At 57.2% G+C, this 19,720-nt stretch overlaps 1 protein-coding gene across 2 annotated transcripts; it reads right to left on the bottom strand.

The window, feature by feature from the left end:
- Positions 1 to 7,346: 7,346 nt before the first annotated feature.
- Positions 7,347 to 19,408, bottom strand: SLC39A14 (solute carrier family 39 member 14). 2 transcript variants are annotated; one of them, XM_054175216.1, is made up of 8 exons: positions 19,147 to 19,408; positions 18,861 to 19,047; positions 16,746 to 16,915; positions 12,140 to 12,262; positions 11,870 to 12,055; positions 11,068 to 11,275; positions 8,582 to 8,766; positions 7,347 to 7,546 (listed from the first exon to the last, which is right to left on the bottom strand). In XM_054175216.1, exons 1-8 carry the CDS (start codon positions 19,396 to 19,398, stop codon positions 7,400 to 7,402), a joined length of 1,458 nt encoding a protein of 485 aa, XP_054031191.1. In that variant the 5' UTR covers positions 19,399 to 19,408; the 3' UTR covers positions 7,347 to 7,399. The 2 variants fall into 2 exon arrangements, with proteins under 2 accessions (XP_054031191.1, XP_054031190.1); XM_054175215.1 differs by lacking the exon at positions 16,746 to 16,915 and adding an exon at positions 13,639 to 13,808.
- Between the last annotated feature and the right edge of the window lie 312 nt (positions 19,409 to 19,720).

Below are 19,720 nucleotides of genomic sequence, written 5' to 3'. Positions count from 1 at the left end.
GAGTAACCACCACTGGAAGTGGTTAAGAAGAGCCTGGATGAGGCACTTGGTGCCATGGTTGAGTTGATTAGATGGTGTTGGGTGATAGGTTGGACTTGATCTCAAAGGTCTTTTCCAATCTGGTTAATTCAATTCCCATTCCTATTCCATTCCATTCCTATTCTATTCTTTAACATATAGGCTGCCCAGGGCAGTGGTGGAGCCCCCATCCCTGGAGGTGTACAAGAAACCTGTGGCCATGGCACTCTGGGCATGGTTCAGTGTGTGGGGCTGATGGTTGGACTTGAGGATCTCAGAGGTCTTTGCCAACCTTCATGCTTTGATGGTTCCCTAACCCCCACCTGGCTCCAGCCTCCTGTCAGGCAGCTGTAGGCAGGCAGAAGGCCTTCCCTCAGCCTCCTCTTCCTCCAGGCTCAACAACCTCAGGTCCCTCAGGCCTGGATCTGGCTGAGGGTGACCTCAGCCAGCACAGACTCATGGAATCACTTAGATTGGGGGGAAAAAACCAACCCAAAACCCCAAACCTCTGAGATCAGGAGGGCTGGAACTGGGTGAGCTTTAAGGTCCCTTCCAACCTATTCTGTGAATCTAAGATCATTCACAGAAGCACAGAATTGTCAGGGCTGGAAGGGACCTCAAGGCTCAGCCTGTTCCAACCCCCCTGCCATGGGCAGGGACACCTCACACCACAGCAGGCTGCTCACAGCCACCTCCAGCCTGGCTGCAAACACCTCCAGGCATGAGGCTTCCACCACCTCCCTGGGCAACCTGTGCCAGTGTCTGGAACAGGAAATGGATCGTGGATCATCATTCTGTGGTCCATGGAATGGTTTGGGTTGGAAGGGACCTTAAAGCTCAGCCAGTTCCAAACCCCTGCCATGGGCAGGGACATCTCCCACCAGCACAGGTTGCTCAAGGTCTCATCCAGCCTGGCCTTGAACACCTCCATGGGAGAGGACATCCACAGCCTCCCTGAGCAGCCTGCTCCAGGGCTCCATCAACCTGAAAATAAAGAAGTTCTTCCTTGTGTGTAAAGGAAACTTCTGAGTGATTGACAGAATGGGTTGGGTTGGAAGGGAGTTTAAAGCTCATCCAGTTCCAACCCCCTGCCATGGGCAGGGACACCTCCCCCCAGCCCAGGTCACGCAGGGTCTCATCCAGCCTGGCCTTGAACACCTTCAGGGAGGGAGAAGGCACCACCTGAAGCCTGGATGCACAGGGCAGGAGCGCTGCTGCCTGGCAGCCCCATGGGAAACGGCAAGCTGGCCCTGAGGAGGAGGAGAAGGAAGGAGGAGGAGGAAGGAGAGACAACTCAGCCACCTGCTGCGACCTCTCCTCCTTAATTTAGCTTTGCTTTTTTCCTTTCAAACCCCACAGAATTTCCTGGGTGGTTTGCTTTTGCTGCAAAGGGGTTGCTGAAAATTGCTCTTGGAGCTGGCAGCTCGAGAGGAGCAGAAAAAAGGGGGGGAATGGCAAGGGGAGCAGCAAAGCAGGGACTGGGAGTGGGGACTTTGGTTTGCCTCTTGATTCCCCACCCCCTTTTCACTGCCTTGCCTTTTTGTTTCTTTGTTTCCCCTTTTTGGGCCTTTGCCTTTTCCTTTTCCCCTTTTTTGGCCTTTGCCTTTTCCTTTTCCCCTTTTTTGGCCTTTGCCTTTTCCTTTTCCCCTTTTTTGGCCTTTGCCTTTTCCATTTCCCTTTTTTCCTTTTCCATTTCCCTTTTTTCCTTTTCCATTTCCCTTTTTTCCTTTTCCATTTCCCTTTTTTCCTTTTCCATTTCCCCCTTTTTGGCCTTTCCCCTTCCCCCCTTTTTGGGCCTTTTCCCTTTCCCCTTCCCCCGTTTTTGGGCCTTTCCCTTTCCCCTTCCCCCGTTTTTGGGCCTTTCCCTTTCCCCTTCCCCCCTTTTTGGGCCTTTTCCCTTTCCCCTTCCCCCCTTTTTTGGCCTTTGCCTTTTTTATTTCCCTTTTTTTTCCTTTTCATTTTTTTTTTAACTTCTCCTTTTTTACTTCCTTTTTTTTTTTGCCTTTCCCTTTATTTTATTTTCCTTTTTTCTGTCTTTACCTTTTTTCTGTTTACATTTTACCTTCTTCTTTTACCTTTTCCTTTTTTTCTTTTTTGCCTTTTCTGCCTTTTTTTTTTTTTAACCTTTTTTATCTTTCCTTTTTATTTCCTTTTTTTCTCTCTCTCTCCCCCCCCAACTTTCTTTCTTTTTTCCTCCATTCCTCCTGATGCAGGGTGGGGAACAGCAAGGCCACAAACAACACAGCTCCCAGTCAGGCTCCACCAGGCAAGCTTGAAAGGGATATAAACCATTCCAGATCCCAGCTCCAAGCCCTCAGGGCAAACCTCAAGGCTCAGAAATACCTTAAAAGAAATTCAAATGCAGCCAAAAAAAGGCTTTTGTGACTCCTAGAAGGGAGCACAGCAGAGGGATGCCACACGGGGCTGGGCTAGGGGGAGGGAAGCTGTCAGTGCCATCTTCTGTCGCCTGTGCCACACTGCACAGCCCTGGAGAAACCCAGCCTGGCAAGGTGGGATTGCAGCAGCCAGCCCTGGATAGAGCAGGGCTGGGAAGGTGGGATTGCAGCAGCCAGATCAGGGCTGGGAAGGTGGGATTGCAGCACCCAGATCAGGGCTGGGAAGGTGGGATTGCAGCAGCTAGATCAGGGCTGGGAAGGTGGGATTGCAGCACCCAGATCAGGGCTGGAAATGTGGGATTGCAGCAGCCAGATCAGGGCTGGGAAGGTGGGATTGCAGCAGCCAGATCAGGGCTGGGAAGGTGGGATTGCAGCAGCCAGCCCTGGATAGATCAGGGCTGGAAATGTGGGATTGCAGCACCCAGCCCTGGATAGAGCAAAGCTGGAAAAGTGGGATTGCATCACCCATCCCTGGAAATCAGGGCTGGAAACATGGGATTGCATCACCCATCCCTGGAAATCAGGGCTGGAAAAGTGGGAATTGCATCATCCATCCCTGGAAATCAGGGCTGGAAAAGTGGGAATTGCATCATCCATCCCTGGAAATCAGGGCTGGAAAAGTGGGAATTGCATCATCCATCCCTGGAAATCAGGGCTGGAAAAGTGGGAATTGCATCATCCAGCCCTGGAAATCAGGGCTGGAAAAGTGGGAATTGCATCATCCATCCCTGGAAATCAGGGCTGGAAAAGTGGGAGTTGCATCACCCATCCCTGGAAATCAGGGCTGGAAACATGGGATTGCATCACCCATCCCTGGAAATCAGGTCTGGAAAAGTGGGAATTGCATCATCCATCCCTGGAAATCAGGGCTGGAAAAGTGGGAATTGCATCATCCATCCCTGGAAATCAGGGCTGGAAAAGTGGGAATTGCATCATCCAGCCCTGGAAATCAGGGCTGGAAAAGTGGGAATTGCATCATCCATCCCTGGAAATCAGGGCTGGAAAAGTGGGAATTGCATCATCCAGCCCTGGAAATCAGGTCTGGAAAAGTGGGAATTGCATCACCCATCCCTGGAAATCAGGGCTGGAAATGTGGGATTGCATCACCCATCCCTGGAAATCAGGGCTGGAAACGTGGGATTGCATCACCCAAATCCTTTCAGCCTGGCTCAAACCCTTGCCCTTGGGGAAACAACTCCTGAGCCAGTGGAGCTCCCCCAGGCCTCCCCAGCCCCAGCGGTGGTGGCAGCGGGTGGCCAGAGCCTGCCTGCAGCCCTCCCTCCTTCCAGCACAGAGTCTGATTTGGTGATGGCATTTCACAAAGAACTCCAGAAGCCAAAGGACATAAATTATGTTCTTTGTTCTCTCTTACAACACCTGAGTCATTGAAATACTGAGATGGGACTTGAGCTCCCAACTGGACATGGGAAAGGGAAAGGTGGATGAAAAACCATCACAAGTTCAACGTGGGTCACTTTCCCTCCTCCTCCTCCTCCTCCTCTTCCTCTTTGCCTGCCCCCATCCCTTCCCCAGTGGCAGGTACCAGCCTGCCTGAGCCAGGGGCAGGAGCTCAGGTTTCTCTGGGTTGCAGATTTCTCACAGTCAACACAATTGGCCAGAAACAGGGTTAAACTTGAGAGGAGGAGATGATGGACTCATGGATCCTCACTGTGTGCCCAGCTGATGATGGACTCATGGATCCTCACTGTGTGCCCAGCTGATGATGGACTCATGGATCCTCATTGTGAACCCAGATGATGATAGACTCATGATCCTCACTGTGCTGAGAAGACAGACTCATGGTCCCCACAATGTGCCAGGATGATGCTGGACTCATGGATCCTCACTGTGTGCCCAGATGATGCTGGACTCATGGATCCTCACTGTGTGCCCAGCTGATGATGGACTCATGGATCCTCACTGTGTGCCCAGCTGATGATGGACTCATGGATCCTCACTGTGTGCCCAGCTGATGATGGACTCATGGATCCTCACTGTGTGCCCAGCTGATGATGGACTCATGGATCCTCACTGTGTGCCCAGCTGATGCTGGACTCATGGATCCTCATTGTGAACCCAGCTGATGATGGACTCATGATCCTCACTGTGTTGAGAAGACAGACTCATGGTCCCCACAATGTGCCAGGATGATGCTGGACTCATGATCCTCACTGTGAGCCCAGGTGCTGGACTCATGATCCTCATGGTGTGCTGAGAAGACAATGGACTCATGATCTCCACACTGTGCCAAGAAGACAATGGAGCCATGACTCCTACCATGTGCCAGGGGCCCTGTACCAGCCCTGAGGGAGCCAAACCTTGGTCCTTGCCCTGTTTCCAGCTCCTGGGGACACACAGGACCTCCCAGGCATGGCCTGCAAGCATCTCACAGTGCTCAGGGGACACACAAGAAGATTCCCACCCTGCCCCCTCCAACGCAGAGGCTTCCCCATCTGTGTGCACCTCTGAGCCTCTCCTGCCAGCCAGGACGTGGCCCTGGCAGGGCACAGCTGCTCTCTGCCCTGTGGAGGGCTGCCAGCCCCGTGGTGTTTGCCAAGCACCTCCCTGGGACAGAGGTGAGGGCACAGCCACCCTGCAGAGGACTCAGATTTTCCACATCAGCTTGGTCAGATGTGGCTGCAGCTCCCTGGAGCAGGGAAAAGGAATTTCCAGCACCACTTCCCTGAGCAATTAAGCAGCACCAGGTGCTACAGAGGTGGCTGGGTGCCCAAGCCAGGACACAGCAGGCTGCTTCAAGGTGGTTCTGTCCCACAGACCAGCCACAGAGGGAAGAGGGACTTCATGATGCCCATCCACCACATGCTGAGCCCATCTCTCCTGGGAGGCATCACCACTGGCATCAAGCACCCTTCTGGGTGGAGAGGTGTTCCCAGGAAGGCTCCCTGCTCCTCAGAGTGCTGACATTTAACCTTCTGGGTTGAGGACAAAGCCAACAACCTCCTGGGTGCCACGGGGACAAAGTCAATGCCTGGCTTAGCCAAAGCCACCCAGAGTAGGGCTGCTGATCCATGAGGGTATTGGCAGTGCCAACAGGCAGAGACCTAGGGACTCAGTGCCAGCTGTTAGGAGTCTAAGAGGAACATGGGACCTAAGGCAAGTTAGGAACTACAGTGAGGAATCAAAGCAGGGGACACCACTCCTGGGTGGTGCTGAGGGTCACTTGTCCCTCTTGGCACAGGCAGAAGTCCCTGGTGCAGCCTCCACCTCTGTGTGTGTGTGTGGACAGGAGTGGGCAAGCTCAGCTCCAGCCCCTGGAGCTGAACAGCATCCAGCTGAGGTGGCAGGATGGCCACCACCCCATCACAGGTGGGGAGCCACGGCAGACACCACCCTGCCCCTGCCACCAAAGCACCTCCCAAAGCCACCTCTGCCACTCCTCCAGCCCCAGCCACCAGGCTGAGCTGCTGGTGGTCAGCGTGGCCACCAAGCCCCCAACCCCTGGGTGCAGGCTTAAGGTTTTGGGGAGAGGAGAAGGGGGTGCAAGGGAACCTCAAGTGACAGGGGTGGGGTGGGCAACACTATCAATATGATAAGAGGTCAATTCACCTAGTGAATCAGGGGAGCAGAGCTGGCAGCTGCCTGCTCACACCCTTCTCTGGCTGCTCCCCCAGGCTGGAGACATTCAGCAACCTGAAGAGCTTCACAGTCTCTTGGTTTGGTTAAAAACAACTCCCTCCCCCCACACCCCCTCCTCCCCCCCTCCCTGAACCTCAGCAGCAGCAGAGCTCAGACTCTGGTGTCTGTTCCCCCAAGTGGCAGCGTGAACTTGGTCACCCAGCTTGGCCACCCACAGCTTGGTCACCCAGCTTGAGCATCCACCTTGGCCACCCACACCTTGGTCATCCAGCTTGACCACCCACACTTTGGTCATCCAGCTTGACCACCCACACCTTGGTCATCCAGCTTGACCACCCACACTTTGGTCATCCAGCTTGACCACCCACACCTTGGTCATCCAGCTTGACCACCCAGCTTGGCCACCAGCTCCTGGCTGGGGCTTGCTGTGCCAGCTCTGCCCTTGCCCACGCTGCTCTGGTGCCCTTCTCAGCAGCATCACCACAAGACTGCCCTCACAGAAGGAGAAAGGTGGTGGTGTGTGTGTGTGGGGGGGTGGTTCCCCCCTCCTCATCCAGCAGCAGGGACCTAAGGGAGGTCAGGACACCCTCCTCACCTTCTCCCCACGCCGCCCCTGGGTCGCTCTGCCCCGGGCCGGGTGCGCTTTGGTGTCCTCTGCTCCGAGCGGTGACACCCAGAATGTGCTTTCAAACCCAAACCCACACCCACAAAGCCTCTCTTCACCCTGCACTTCTCAGGGCATTGTCCAGGCTGCCCAAGGGAACAAGCCCAGCTGTGGCTCCAGAGATGTTTGTGAAGACACCAAGGCTGACGCTCAAGCCGTGAGCTGTGCTCCTCGAGCCTGCCCAAAGGGCTGCGGCTCCGGCCGCCCGCAGAGAGGCCTTCCTGAAGACACCAGGGGTGATGCTCACACCATGAGCCAGGCTTCCTCTTCTTTGGTACCTCTCCATGCTTGGAGAGCACAGCTCCAAGGACTTCAGGAATCCAGGAAGGGTCTCTCCTGGTCTTTGCCCACCACACCCAAGGGGTCAGGAGGAGGAGGCCGCGTCCCAGCGCATCGCTCCGGCGCGGCTGGAGGAGGTTCCCGCCTCCCAGCTCCATCCTTCCCGGGAGATGCGAGGAGAGGAGGGATGTGAGACTTGGAAAGAGGTCCTCTGCTCAGTTCAGTCTTAAAGCTGAGGTTGCCCCCTCAACCTTTAAACCAGAAGGGAAGGAAGTCTCTGGAAGAGCTCCTTCGTGCCGGCACGGGTACCGTCGGACGCTCGCAGCGGGGAAAGGAAAGGAAAACGAAAGCCCCAAAGCCAGAAATAGCCCTCCCCCCCCTCCCCCCAGAAAACAAAGCACCCCAGTGGAGCCAGCTGGAGCAGGGCTGGGAGCCAGGCTGGGTCCTAGCCGATCTGGATCTGGCCAGAGTACATGGTGAGCAGCACCATGATGGTGAAGCCTGTCAGCAGCCCTGCGTTCTGGATGCCGAAGGTGATGAGGGCGCTGCCGTTCTGCTCGTCCTCCCGGCTCACCTCGTTCATCTCAGGGAACTGCCACAGGCACACAAGGGGTTGGGAAAAGGCCCCCCAAGATCACCCAACCCAAGCAGCAACCCAGCACCACTGTGCCCACCCCCCCCCCCCCCCAAACCATGGCCCCAAGTGCCACGGCCACAGGTTTCTGGAATGCCTCCGGGGCTGGGGACTCCACCACCTCCCTGGGCAGCCTCTGCCAAGCCCTCACCACCCTTGCAGCAAAGAGATTGTTCCTCATCTCCAACCTAAACCTCCCCTGGCACAACTTCAGGACATTGCCTCTCCCTTTATCCCCTAGGGAGAAGAGAGCAACCCCCAGCTGGCTCCAGCCTCCTTGCAGGGAGCTGTACAGAGCCAGAAGCTCTCCCCTCAGCCTCCTTTGCTCCAGGCTCAGCACCCCCAGCTCCCCCAGCTGCTCTGAGAGAGCTGATGGCAGAGCTCAGCCACAGGAGGTCGAGGGAGGTGATTCTGCCTCTCTCCTCTCCTCTGGGGAGACCTCCCCTGGAGCACTGTGTCCAGCTCTGGGGCCCCCCACACAAGAGGGACCTGGATGAGCTGGAATGGGGTCAGAGGAGGCCATGAAGCTGATCAGAGGGCTGCAGGGAGACCTCAGAGCAGCCTGAAGGAGGCTCCAGGAGAGCTGGGGGGGGACTTTTGCCAGGGGCTGGGAGTGCCAGGCTGAGGGCAATGGCTTTGAGCTGGGGGAGGGCTCTCCACAACTCCCTGCAAGGAGGCTGGAGCCAGCTGGGGGTTAGGTCTCTTCTCCCTTGTGCCAAGGGACGGGACCAGAGGAAATGGCCTCAGGTTGCCCCAGGCAGGTTCAGGTTGGCCATGAGGAACAACTCTTTCCCTTTGAGGGTTGTCAAGGCCTGGCCCAGGCTGCCCAGGGCAGTGGTGCAGTCCCCATGCCTGGAGGGCTTTCAAAGCCCTGGAGCTGTGGTGCTGAGGGCCAGGGTTTGGTGGTGCCCTGGCAGTGCTGGGCCAAGGCTTGGACTGAATGATCTTGAAGGCCTCTTCCAAGCCAGCCCAACCCCTGACCCCATCACTCACCATGTCAGCCAGGGCGATGTAGAGGAACATGCCCCCAGCCAGGGCAAAGATCCAGTTGGCAGAGAAGTGGCTGCCAGCCACGATGCCAAAGGCCAGGCCCAGGTAGCAGCAGCAGGCAGAGATGAAGTTGAAGAAGAGAGCCTGGCGGATGGTCATGCCGGCGTTCAGCAGGATCACAAAGTCCCCTGGCAGCAGAGCACAGGCACCATCAGCAGGGAGCAGGCTGCCACAGGGCAGGGGGACCAGGAGAAGAGCACAGGCAGGAGGAGGAGGGAGGAGGATGAGAAGGAAGGAGGCTGCTACTGGGAAGGGTGATCATGAGAAGAGGAGAGGATGAGGAGGGAGGAGGATGAGGAGGGAGGAGGATGAGGAGGGAGGAGGATGAGGAGGGAGGAGGATGAGGAGGGAGGAGGATGAGGAGGGAGGAGGATGAGGAGGGAGGAGGATGAGGAGGGAGGAGGATGAGGAGGGAGGAGGATGAGGAGGGAGGAGGATGAAGGAGGATGAGGAGGGAGGAGGATGAGGAGGGAGGAGGATGAGGAGGGAGGAGGATGAAGGAGGGAGGAGGATGAGGAGGGAGGAGGATGAGGAGGGAGGAGGATGAGGAGGGAGGAGGATGAGGAGGGAGGAGGATGAGGAGGGAGGAGGATGAGGAGGGAGGAGGATGAGGAGGGAGGAGGATGAGGAGGGAGGAGGCTGCCACTTAGTAGGGTGACCAAGGGAAGAGCATAGGGAGGCTGAGGAGGGAGGGGACTGCCACTGGACAGGGTGACCAAGGGAAGAGCACAGGGAGGATGAGGAGGGAGGGGACTGCCACTGGACAGGGTGACCAAGGGAAGAGCACAGGAAGGATGAGGAAGGAGCAGCCAGCAGCACTGGGACAGCACCAAGCTGCCTATTTTGATCTCCTCTCACCCACAGCCAAGGGTGGGCACCCCCCTGCCCACTGCCACCCAGCACTGCCCACTCCAGCTGCCTGCCAGCCCAGGGACTTTGGCCCTTCCACCCCAGCCTGCTGCCAGCCTGCCCTGTCCCAAACCACTGAGCTGTTAGGTTGGGTTGGGTTTTGTTTGGCTTTTTCCTCCCCCCCCTCCCTTCTTCAGATGTCTGCAGCTAAATTTAACTCTCCACCATCACATTACCTCAGTATTTTTAGAGCTGGGATTACTCAGTGTCATCTCCAGCCATGCCTTCCCCACCACCATCCCTCCCTGCTGCCGCCACCCCACAGTTGCCTTTCTCTTGACAAACAGAGAGGAGCACCAAGGAGAGCCTCAGGGTTACACCCAAAGAGGGGCAGAGCCCTGAGCTCTGGCACAGGCTGCCCAGGGAGGTTGTGGAGGTCCTCTCCCTGGAGGTGTTCAAGGGAAGGTTGGATCAGGCCTTAAGCAGCCTGGGCTGTGGGGAGGTGTCCCTGCCCATGGCAGGGGCTTGGGGCTGCATGAGCTTTGAGGTCCCTTCCAACCCAAACCTTTTAAGGCGTCTAGGAACCCTCCCCCAAGGATTCATGGATCTAGATGGCCTTTCAGGTCCCTTCCAGCCCAACCCTGTCCATGAATCTACATGTCTATGACTCCAGGAACCCTTCCTCAAGTATTCATGGATCTAGATGGCCTTTCAGGTCCCTTCCAGCCCAACCCTGTCCATGAATCTACGTGTCTATGACTCCAGGAACCCTTCCCCATGGACTCATGGATCTAGATGGCCTTTCAGGTCCCTTCCAGCCCAAACCAGTCCATGAATCTACATGTCTATGACTCTAGGAACCCTTCCTCATGGTCTCATGGATCTAGATGGCCTTTCAGGTCCCTTCCAACCCAAACCTGTCCATGAATCTACATGTCTATGACTCTAGGAACCCTTCCCCAAGGATTCATGGATCTAGATGGCCTTTCAGGTCCCTTCCAGCCCAACCCTGTCCATGAATCTACATGTCTATGACTCCAGGAACCCTTCCCCGTGGTCTCATGGATCTAGATGGCCTTTCAGGTCCCTTCCAGCCCAACCCTGTCCATGAATCTACATGTCTATGACTCTAGGAACCCTTCCTCAAGTATTCATGGATCTAGATGGCCTTTCAGGTCCCTTCCAGCCCAACCCTGTCCATGAATCTACATGTCTATGACTCCAGGAACCCTTCCCCATGGACTCATGGATCTAAATGGCCTTTCAGGTCCCTTCCAGCCCAACCCTGTCCATGAATCTACATGTCTATGACTCCAGGAACCCTTCCCCATGGTCTCATGGATCTAGATGGCCTTTCAGGTCCCTTCCAGCCCAAACCAGTCCATGAATCCATACATCTATGACTCTAGGAACCCTTCCCCATGGACTCATGGATCTAGATGGCCTTTCAGGTCCCTTCCAACCCAACCCTGTCCCTGAATCCATACACCTATGACTCCAGGAACCCTTCCCCGTGGTTTTGTGCACCTGGATGGCCTTTCGGGTCCCTTCCAACCCCCTGCCCTGCCTCTGGGGCTCACCCAGCTCGTGGGGGAACTCCTCACAGAGGATGGCCACCGAGGTGCTGATGCCTTGGAAGACAGAGACAGTGAAGGAGGCCCCGATGGCCAAGCCGTCGATGAAGTTGTGGAGGCCGTCGCTGAGGGTGATCATCCAGGCCAGGGTCCCGATGTCCGAGTAGCGAACCTCCTTCAGCCAGTAGCAGGCGCTCTGGGAGGCCTGGAGGTCCTGCCACAGCACCCCAGGAGCAGGGGGTCAGCACCCACCTGGTCCAAAGAGGGCTGTCCTGCTCCCCCCACTCCCCCCTTCTGCCCACACAAGGTGGGAGCGATGATCTGCTGGAGGGTTGGCTCCACGGGGGGGATCTGGGATTGATGGGATGAGCTTCACCAAGGCCAAGGGCTGGGGGCCTGTGCTTGGGGCACAAACAACCCCAGGAAGGCTCCAAGGTTGGGGCAGAGTGGCTGGAAACAGAGAAGGAGCTGGGGGTGTTGGTTGACAGCAGCTGAATATAAGCCAGGGGGGTGCCCAGATAGCCATGAAGGGCACCACCAGCCTGGCCTGGAGCAGCAATGCTGTAGCCAGCAGGAGCAGGGCAGGGATGGTGCCCCTGGGCTGGGCACTGCTGAGGCCACAGCTTGAGTGCTGGGCTCAGTTTTGGGCTCCTCACTCCAAGGAGGACACTGAGGAGCTGGAGCAGGGCCAGAGAAGGGCAAGGAAGCTGGGGAAGGGTCTGGAGAACAGGGCTGGGGAGGAGCAGCTGGGGGAGCTGGGGGGTGTTGAGCCTGGAGAAAAGGAGGCTGAGGGGGGGACCTCACTCACCTGGACAGAGAGGGAGCCAACCACAACCTTCTCATCCCCAGGGGGGCTCTTGCACTCCAGCTCACTGGCTCTGGGGGGGATCATGTGGTCCATGTCCCCGTTCTGCAGCTTCTCAGTCACTCCCTCGTCCTGGTCCTTCTTGGATGGCAGAGCCTCAGGGCCATAGTGGCTGTGCCCATGGTGATGCTGTGGGCCAGGGAGGCATTCAGGATGGGGGTCAGCCACATCTGCCCGCTCTGCTGTTTCCCACCCCACCTTGGGCAACCTCACCTGGTCCTTCTGCTTCAGGAGCATCTTCAGGATCTTCTCTGTGAAGAAGAAGAGGTAGAAGCCCCCAAAGACCACAGCAGATTTGGACACGTAATAATCTTCTTGAGGGTTGAAGCCAAACGCCTGCAGGTGAGAGGGGACAAGTGACAGGCCCCAGGGACAGCCTCCAGTCACATCCTTCCTCTGCTCCTGGCACTTCTGGGGCACCTCTGCTGCTTCCTGACCTCTCTCTCTCTAAGCTCAGAACAAAAAACCCTTTCCTGCACCTTTCTGCTCCTTCTCTGCCCCAGCCAAGCCAGCTGTGCCCCACGGGCATCGGATCCAGCACCCAACACGGGGCAGGGATGCCACGAAGCAGGCTTAGAGCATCTCCACTGCCTTGGCCCAAGGGGATGCCCTGCCTGAGGGGCTGAAAGGGGCAAACACTGGAAACCTTCTGCTTGAAGCAGACTGGAGGAGGTTGCAGTGAGGTGGGGGGTTGGTCTCCTCTGTAGGACCAGGTGATAGGAGGAGAGGAAATGACCTCCATGATCTTGAAGGTCTTTTCCAACCTGGTTAATTCTATTCCATTCCATTCCTATTCCAATTCCATTCCTATTCCCATTCCCATTCCATTCCTATTCCATTCCTATTCCCATTCCATTCCTATTCCTATTCCCATTCCATTCCTATTCCAATTCCTATTCCCATTCCCATTCCATTCCCATTCCATTCCTATTCCCATTCCCATTCCATTCCTATTCCATTCCTATTCCAATTCCTGTTCCCATTCCATTCCTATTCCCGTTCCCATTCCATTCCTATTCCATTCCTATTCCAATTCCTGTTCCCATTCCATTCCTATTCCCGTTCCCATTCCATTCCTATTCCCATTCCATTCCTATTCCAATTCCTGTTCCCATTCCATTCCTATTCCCATTCCCATTCCATTCCCATTCCCATTCCATTCCTATTCCTATTCTAATCTATTCCATTCTCTCCTCTCCTTTCCTCTCCTCTCCTTTCCTCTCCTCAAGTTGCCCCAGGGGAGGTTTAGGCTGGGAGATGAGGAACAATTTCTTTGCTGCCACAGTGGTCAGGGCTTGGCACAGGCTGCCCAGGGAGGTGGTGGAGTCCCCAGCCCTGGAGGGGCTCAAGAAACCTGTGGCCCTGGCACCCGGGGCTGTGGTTTGGTGGCCCTGGGTGGGGTGGGGCTGCTGGCTGGACTGGATGACCTTAGAGGTCTTTTCCAACCACAATAAAAAAAACCCCAAAACAAAGCCCAAAGCAAACCAGTTCTGTGCTTCTGTGAAGCTCTCCCCTGGGGAGTTTCCCTTCCAGAGAAGGCTGAGCCCAGAGAAGGTTGAGCCAGCAGCTCCGAGCGGTCCCGAGGGGCTTCCAGCCTCCGCAGCTCGCTCTCGGTTCCCCTTCTCCACGCCAGAGGGGGAGAGAGAGAGGCAAAAAAAACCAGCCCCCAGGAGAGGAGAAACGAAGGAGAGAGCCAGCAGCCCTCACCCTACCTCGGGAATGAGCTGGAAGAGGGCGTTGGAGTAGAGAGTTCCAATCGCCAGAGCTATGAAGTAGAGGAGCAGCCGCTTGTAAAAGGTCTTCTTCATGAAGGGCACCACGCTGGCTCCCACCAGCGAGCAGAGCGAGATGACTGTCACACACAGCAGCCCAAACCCCCACACTGGGCCCACCCACCCCGGGCAGCAGGGCAGGGGCAGGGCAGCAAGGCGAGGAGGGGGGGTCCACGCCCAGAGGAAAGAGACAGAGAGAGAGGAGAGGGAGGGAGAGAGAGAAGAGGACATCCATTAGTGATTGCTGCTTCATTTCCCATCACTTCAAGAGGGTGAACCTGGTGCTGGGTGGCTTTGGCAACAGCACTTGGGGTGGTGGGAGGTGTCCCTGCCCATGGCAGGGGGCTTGGAACTGGATGGTCCTTAAGATCCTTCCCAACCCATTCTCTGGAGCTCTGAATTTGGGATCCTGCCCCATGGCAGGGGGTTGGAACTGGATGGTCCTTAAGATCCTTCCCAACCCATTCTCTGGAGCTCTGAATTTGGGATCCTGCCCCATGGCAGGGGGTTGGAACTGGATGGTCCTTAAGATCCTTCCCAACCCATTCTCTGGAGCTCTGAATTTGGGATCCTGCTCCTGGCAGGGGGTTGGAACTGGATGGTCCTTAAGATCTTTCCCAACCCATTCTCTGGAGCTCTGAATTTGGGATCCTGTTCCTGGCAGGGGGTTGGAACTGGATGGTCCTTAAGATCCTTTCCAACCCATTCTCTGGAGCTCTGAATTTGGGATCCTGCTCCTGGCAGGGGGTTGGAACTGGATGGTCCTTAAGATCCTTTCCAACCCATTCTCTGGAGCTCTGAATTTGGGATCCTGCTCCTGGCAGGGGGTTGGAACTGGATGGTCCTTAAGATCCTTCCCAACCCTGGGAAGGATCAGAGGACTCCTTGCTGTGGAGTCCTCCCTTGGAGCAAGCAGCTCTGGGGTGGAGGCTGAGTTTTTGGCAGCCAGGCTGTTTTGAGAGCCACTTCTGCTTCTCAGGCCCTCAGTGGGGACATGAGGAGGCTCTTCCAATGCCACAGAGCACCAAGGTTCCCACCCCTCAACAAGATCATCTCATCCCCTCCATCCTCATCCTGCAGCCCAGGGATGCTCCAAGTGGTGGTGAGGATGGAGAGGACACAAAGACAATTCAGCTCCTGCCAGAGCAGGAGGCTCAGGCACTTGGGCTTCATCTCCAGCAAATAAAAGTCACAGCTCTGGAGTTGAGAAAGAGCCTTGGAGAAACATCTGCCTCGGCTCATGGTCCTGAAAGGTGGAATTTGAGGCTGGATTCTATGGATTGGAGAAGCTTGGACCCAGCTCAGCCTCCTTAAACATGGAATTTAAGGCTGGATTCTATGGATTGGAGAAGCTTGGACCCAGCTCAGCCTCCTTAAACATGGAATTTAAGGCTGGATTCTAGGATTCTATGGATTGGAGAAGCTTGGATCCAGCTCAGCATCAGCCCAGAAGCCACAAAGACTCTGTGAAGCCACCTGGCTGGGAGCTGGGGTGGCTGAGGCCGGCTCAGAGGGGGCTGAGGCCGGCTCAGAGGGGGCTGAGGCCGGCTCAGAGGGGGCTGAGGCCGGCTCAGAGGGGGCTGAGCCTGGCTCAGAGGGGGCTGAGGCCGGCTCAGAGGGGGCTGAGCCTGGCTCAGAGGTGTCCAGCCTGGGTGCAGCCATTCAACTCCAGAGCTGTTTAATTAGCAGACAATTAATCGGCGCCGTATCTGCCGCTCCCATCAGAGCACCAGGAAACCTCAGGTCCCCCTCAACCCTTTGTGGGGGGGAACAGCCCCTGGAAATCAGGGAGGGAAATAAAAGGCAATGAAAATACTCATCTTTGTGTGTGTGTGTGTGGGGGGAAATGGACTGGGCAGGGAGGTGGTGGAGCCACCATGCTTGGAGGACTTCAAACCCCATCCAGATGTGGCTCTTGAGGACATGGCCTGGTGGTGTGGGCTTGATGGTTGGCCTGGATGATCTCACAGGCTTTAATCCAGCCCAAGCAATTCCATGACTCCATTTGTTTCCACCAGCAAGGAGCTGTCCTTTGTGCTCTGACATTCCTCCACCTCAGCACCAGAGGGCTTTCCATCCGGCTCAGCACCTTGGTGGGCTCAGAGCTGAGCAGCTCTACAGGAATCAAGGCTGAGCACATCCCACCAAGGGATAAAAAACCCTTGGGAAGCAGCCACAGCCCACAGGGCAGGAGCAAAGAGCTTCTTCCCAGTGAGGCTGGGGAGGCACTGGTACAGGTTGCCTAGGGAGGCTGGGGATGCTCCCTCCCTGGAGCACATCCCACCAAGGGATAAAATCCCTTGGGAAGCAGCCACAGCCCATGGGGCAGGAGCAAACAGCTTCCCAGTGAGGCTGGGGAGACACTAGAACAAGTTGCCCGGGGATGTCCCCTCCCTGGAGGTGTTTAAGGCCAGGCTGGATGAGGCCTTGAGCAACCAGGGCTGGAGGGAGGTGTCCCTGGCCATGGCAGGGGGTTGGAACTGGATGAGCTTTAAGGTCCCTTCCAACCCAACCCATTCTGTAGATCTCTCAATGTGGGACCCTGCCCATGGCAGGGGGTTGGAACTGGATGAGCTTTAAGGTCCCTTCCAACCCAACCCATTCTGTAGATCTCTGAATGTGGGACCCTGCCCATGGCAGGGGGTTGGAACTGGGTGGTCCTGAAGGCCCCTTCCAACCCAACCTGTTCTCTGGATCTCTGAACGTGGGCCCCTGCCCACGATCCTCCCAGCCCTCAGAGCTGAAGGACTTGGTCTCTCCAAGCTGCCTGCACACTCCAGAGGGTTTCCTGGTGCTCACAGTGTGTATTGTGTGAGCCTGGGCAGGGGGAGAGGTGAGGGAGGAGGGGAAGGCGAGAAAAAGCCCTGCAGAGACCCTGGAGCCAAGCCCTCAGCCTCGGGGGGGAGAGGGGGGGGAGGGTGGGGGGGGGGGGGCCACAACAACAATAACAACAAAAAAAAAGACAACCAAGAGAGAGAGGATGGCCCCAGAGGAGCTGCTGCCCTTTGGGGAGGTGGGAGGGGAGAGGCAGGGACTTTCTACCACACCTCTGGGATGAGCTGGAGGAGCGCGGTAGAGAGCAGCGTGCCGATGGAGAGCGCGATGAAAAAGGTGAGGACCCGGCTGAAAAAGGTCCTCCGGGCACACGGGACGATGAAGACTCCGAGCAGGGAGGCCACGTTAATCATGGACACACTGAGAAAACCAAAGCCCCACACTGTGGAACGAGAACAGCTGCGTTCAGTGGCTGCGGCTCCCCTGCCTGCCTTCCCCGACGGGCGGCGGCCCGAGGGAAAGAGGAGAGGGGGGAGGAGGAAATTGATCCTCACGGCCGACCTCAGCCTGCCCCGGGGCAACCTGAGGCCATTTCCTCTGGTCCCGTCCCTTGGCACAAGGGAGAAGAGACCTAAACCCCCAGCTGGCTCCAGCCTCCTTGCAGGGAGTTGTGGAGAGCCCTCCCCCAGCTCAAAGCCATTGCCCTCAGCCTGGCACTCCCAGCCCCTGGCAAAAGTCCCTCCCCAGCTCTCCTGGAGCCTCCTTCAGGCTGCTCTGAGGTCTCCCTGGAGCCTTCTCTTCTCCAGGCTGAGCAGCCCCAATCCTCTCAGCCTGACCACAGAGCAGAGGTTCTGCAGCCCTCTGATCAGCTTCATGGCCTCCTCTGGCCCCACTCCAGCTCATCCAGGTCCCTCCTGTGTGGGGGGCCCCAGAGCTGGACACAGTGCTCCAGGGGAGGTCTCCCCAGAGGAGAGGAGAGAGGCAGAATCACCTCCCTTGACCTCCTGTGGCTGAGCTCTGCCATCAGCTCTCTCAGAGCAGCTGGGGGAGCTGGGGGTGCTGAGCCTGGAGCAAAGGAGGCTGAGGGGAGAGATTCTGGCTCTCTACAGCTCCCTGCAAGGAGGCTGGAGCCAGCTGGGGGTTGCTCTCTTCTCCCTAGGTGATAAAGGGAGAGGCAATGTCCTGAAGTTGCCCCAGGGGAGGTTTAGGTTGGAGATGAGGAAGAATTTCTTTGCTGCAAGAGTGCTCAGGGATTGGCAGAGGCTGCCCAGGGAGGTGGTGGAGTCCCCAGCCCTGGAGGGGTTCAAGAAACCTGTGGCCATGGCACCTGGGGCCATGGTGGGGTTGGGTTGAAGATTGGACTGGATGATCTCAGAGAGCTTTTACCAACCCAACCCAATCTGTGGTTCTGTGAGAAGAAACAAAGGGCCAGACCCTGCTGAGGCTCCCAGTGCAGGGGGGAGGGACAGATCACAAAATCCCAGCTCCAGGCAGGTTGGAAAAGGTTGGCTCTGGCTTTAGACCCTCCCACACTGCAGCATCTCTCCCTGCCTCCAGCTGCTTCAGCTGTGACACAAACCCGCAGTTGTGTTGCAGGGCAAGCAGGAAGGCTTGACCCCAAGGCTGGGCCTGAAAGTTGGAGCAGATGGTCCCTGGGGACTCCTCCAACCTGGCATTCTACAGCTCTGGGAAGGAAGCCACCAGCTGACTTGGAACTGGGTTTCCCCAGCCCAGTGCTGGGCTCAGGGCAGCTGATCCACGGCTTGGGGAATCATCAGGATGTGGATGTGTGGAAGCTCATTTAAGCATCCTGGAGGCCAGCAGATCCTTGTGATAGGATGAGGTGGAATGGATTGAAGCTCAAGGAGGGGAGATGGAGGCTGGAGATGAGGAAGAAAGTCTTCCCAGTGAGGGTGGGGAGACACTGGCACAGGTTGCCCAGGGAGGCTGTGGATACTCCTTACCTGGAGGTGTTCAAGGCCAGGCTGGATGAGGCCTTGAGCAAGCTGGGCTGGTAGGAAGTGTCCCTGCCCATGGCAGGGGGCTGGAACTGGATGAGCTTTGAGGTCCCTTCCAACCCAACCCATTCTGTGCTTCTGTGCAAGCTGCCAATTCAGCCCTTTGCCAGGCACAGGGACACACAGCAAAGGTCCCAGCATCATCATCATCATCATCCAGCCACCCCAGAGATCTGGGATGCCCAACCTGCAGTGTGTGCCAGTGGGACAAAAGGACAGTGGCAGGCACAAAGCCTCCTGGGGCAAAACCATCAGCTGCCTCCTCCCATCTCTGCCCTGGAGCTGGGAAAGGGAGTTGGTTGGTCCTGGGGGTGCTCCACATGCCCAAGCTCCGTGCAGTGCTCGTCCCCACCCTGGCTCCTTGCTCACCTTCAGCTGAGCTGGGCCTGGTCTCCTCTGTCTGCTCATTCTCCTCATTCTCCAGGTTCTCAGAGGCACAGGCCCCTGACTCCAGCTGCTGCAGGATGGTAGGGCAGAACTCCTTGAACTCGCTGTGCCCCAGGGCAGAGCCCTGGCTCAGGTTGTGGATGGCGAAGAGCTCGGCGGAGCTGAAGCACTGCAGGGGGGAGAGAGCAGGAGGTGCCATGAGACCCCCAGCTCTGCCAAGAGGCATTGCCAGTGGGGCAGGGGGGGGTCTGCAGGGCTCCTGCCTTACCCTGGAGAGGTTGAGGCGGTGCTGGGAGCTGTTGGCACGTCCCACTCCCACGTCCAGGTGGTTGAGCAGAGCCTTGAGCTGCTTCAGGCTCAGGCTTTGGCTCTCTCCGTAGCGCTGGAGGAGGTCCTGCAGGAAGGAGGCTGCAGAGAGCTGTGGTCCTGTGCCACCCCAGGTGCCCTCCACCCGTGGGCAGGAGGAAAGGAAGAGAAGCAGGAGCAGGCAGCGGCCCTGCAGGGCTGGCATGGGCATCATGGTGTCTCAGGGGTGCTGGAAGAGAAGCCACACAGCTGCCATCAGCTTCAGCAGAGCCAGCAGGGCCCAGCAGGGCTGACTGCTTCCAGGGGAGCCCCAGGCTGGGGGTGGGGAGCACAGAGCTTTGTGCTGTGAGCACCCCCAGGGGGGACCTGACAGCCAAAGAGCAACCAAGCTGGGGAAGGGTCTGGAGAACAGGGCTGGGGAGGAGCAGCTGAGGGAGCTGGAGGGGGTTGAGCCTGGAGCAAAGGAGGCTGAGGGGAGACCTCAGTGCTCTCTACAGCTCCCTGAGAGGAGACTGGAGTCAGGTGGGGGGTGGGCT

Source organism: Dryobates pubescens, chromosome 31, assembly GCF_014839835.1.
Source record: "Dryobates pubescens isolate bDryPub1 chromosome 31, bDryPub1.pri, whole genome shotgun sequence".
Classification (NCBI taxonomy): domain Eukaryota; kingdom Metazoa; phylum Chordata; class Aves; order Piciformes; family Picidae; genus Dryobates; species Dryobates pubescens.
Note: the sequence above shows the minus strand (reverse complement) of the source record. Positions and strands in the feature narration are given on the sequence as shown.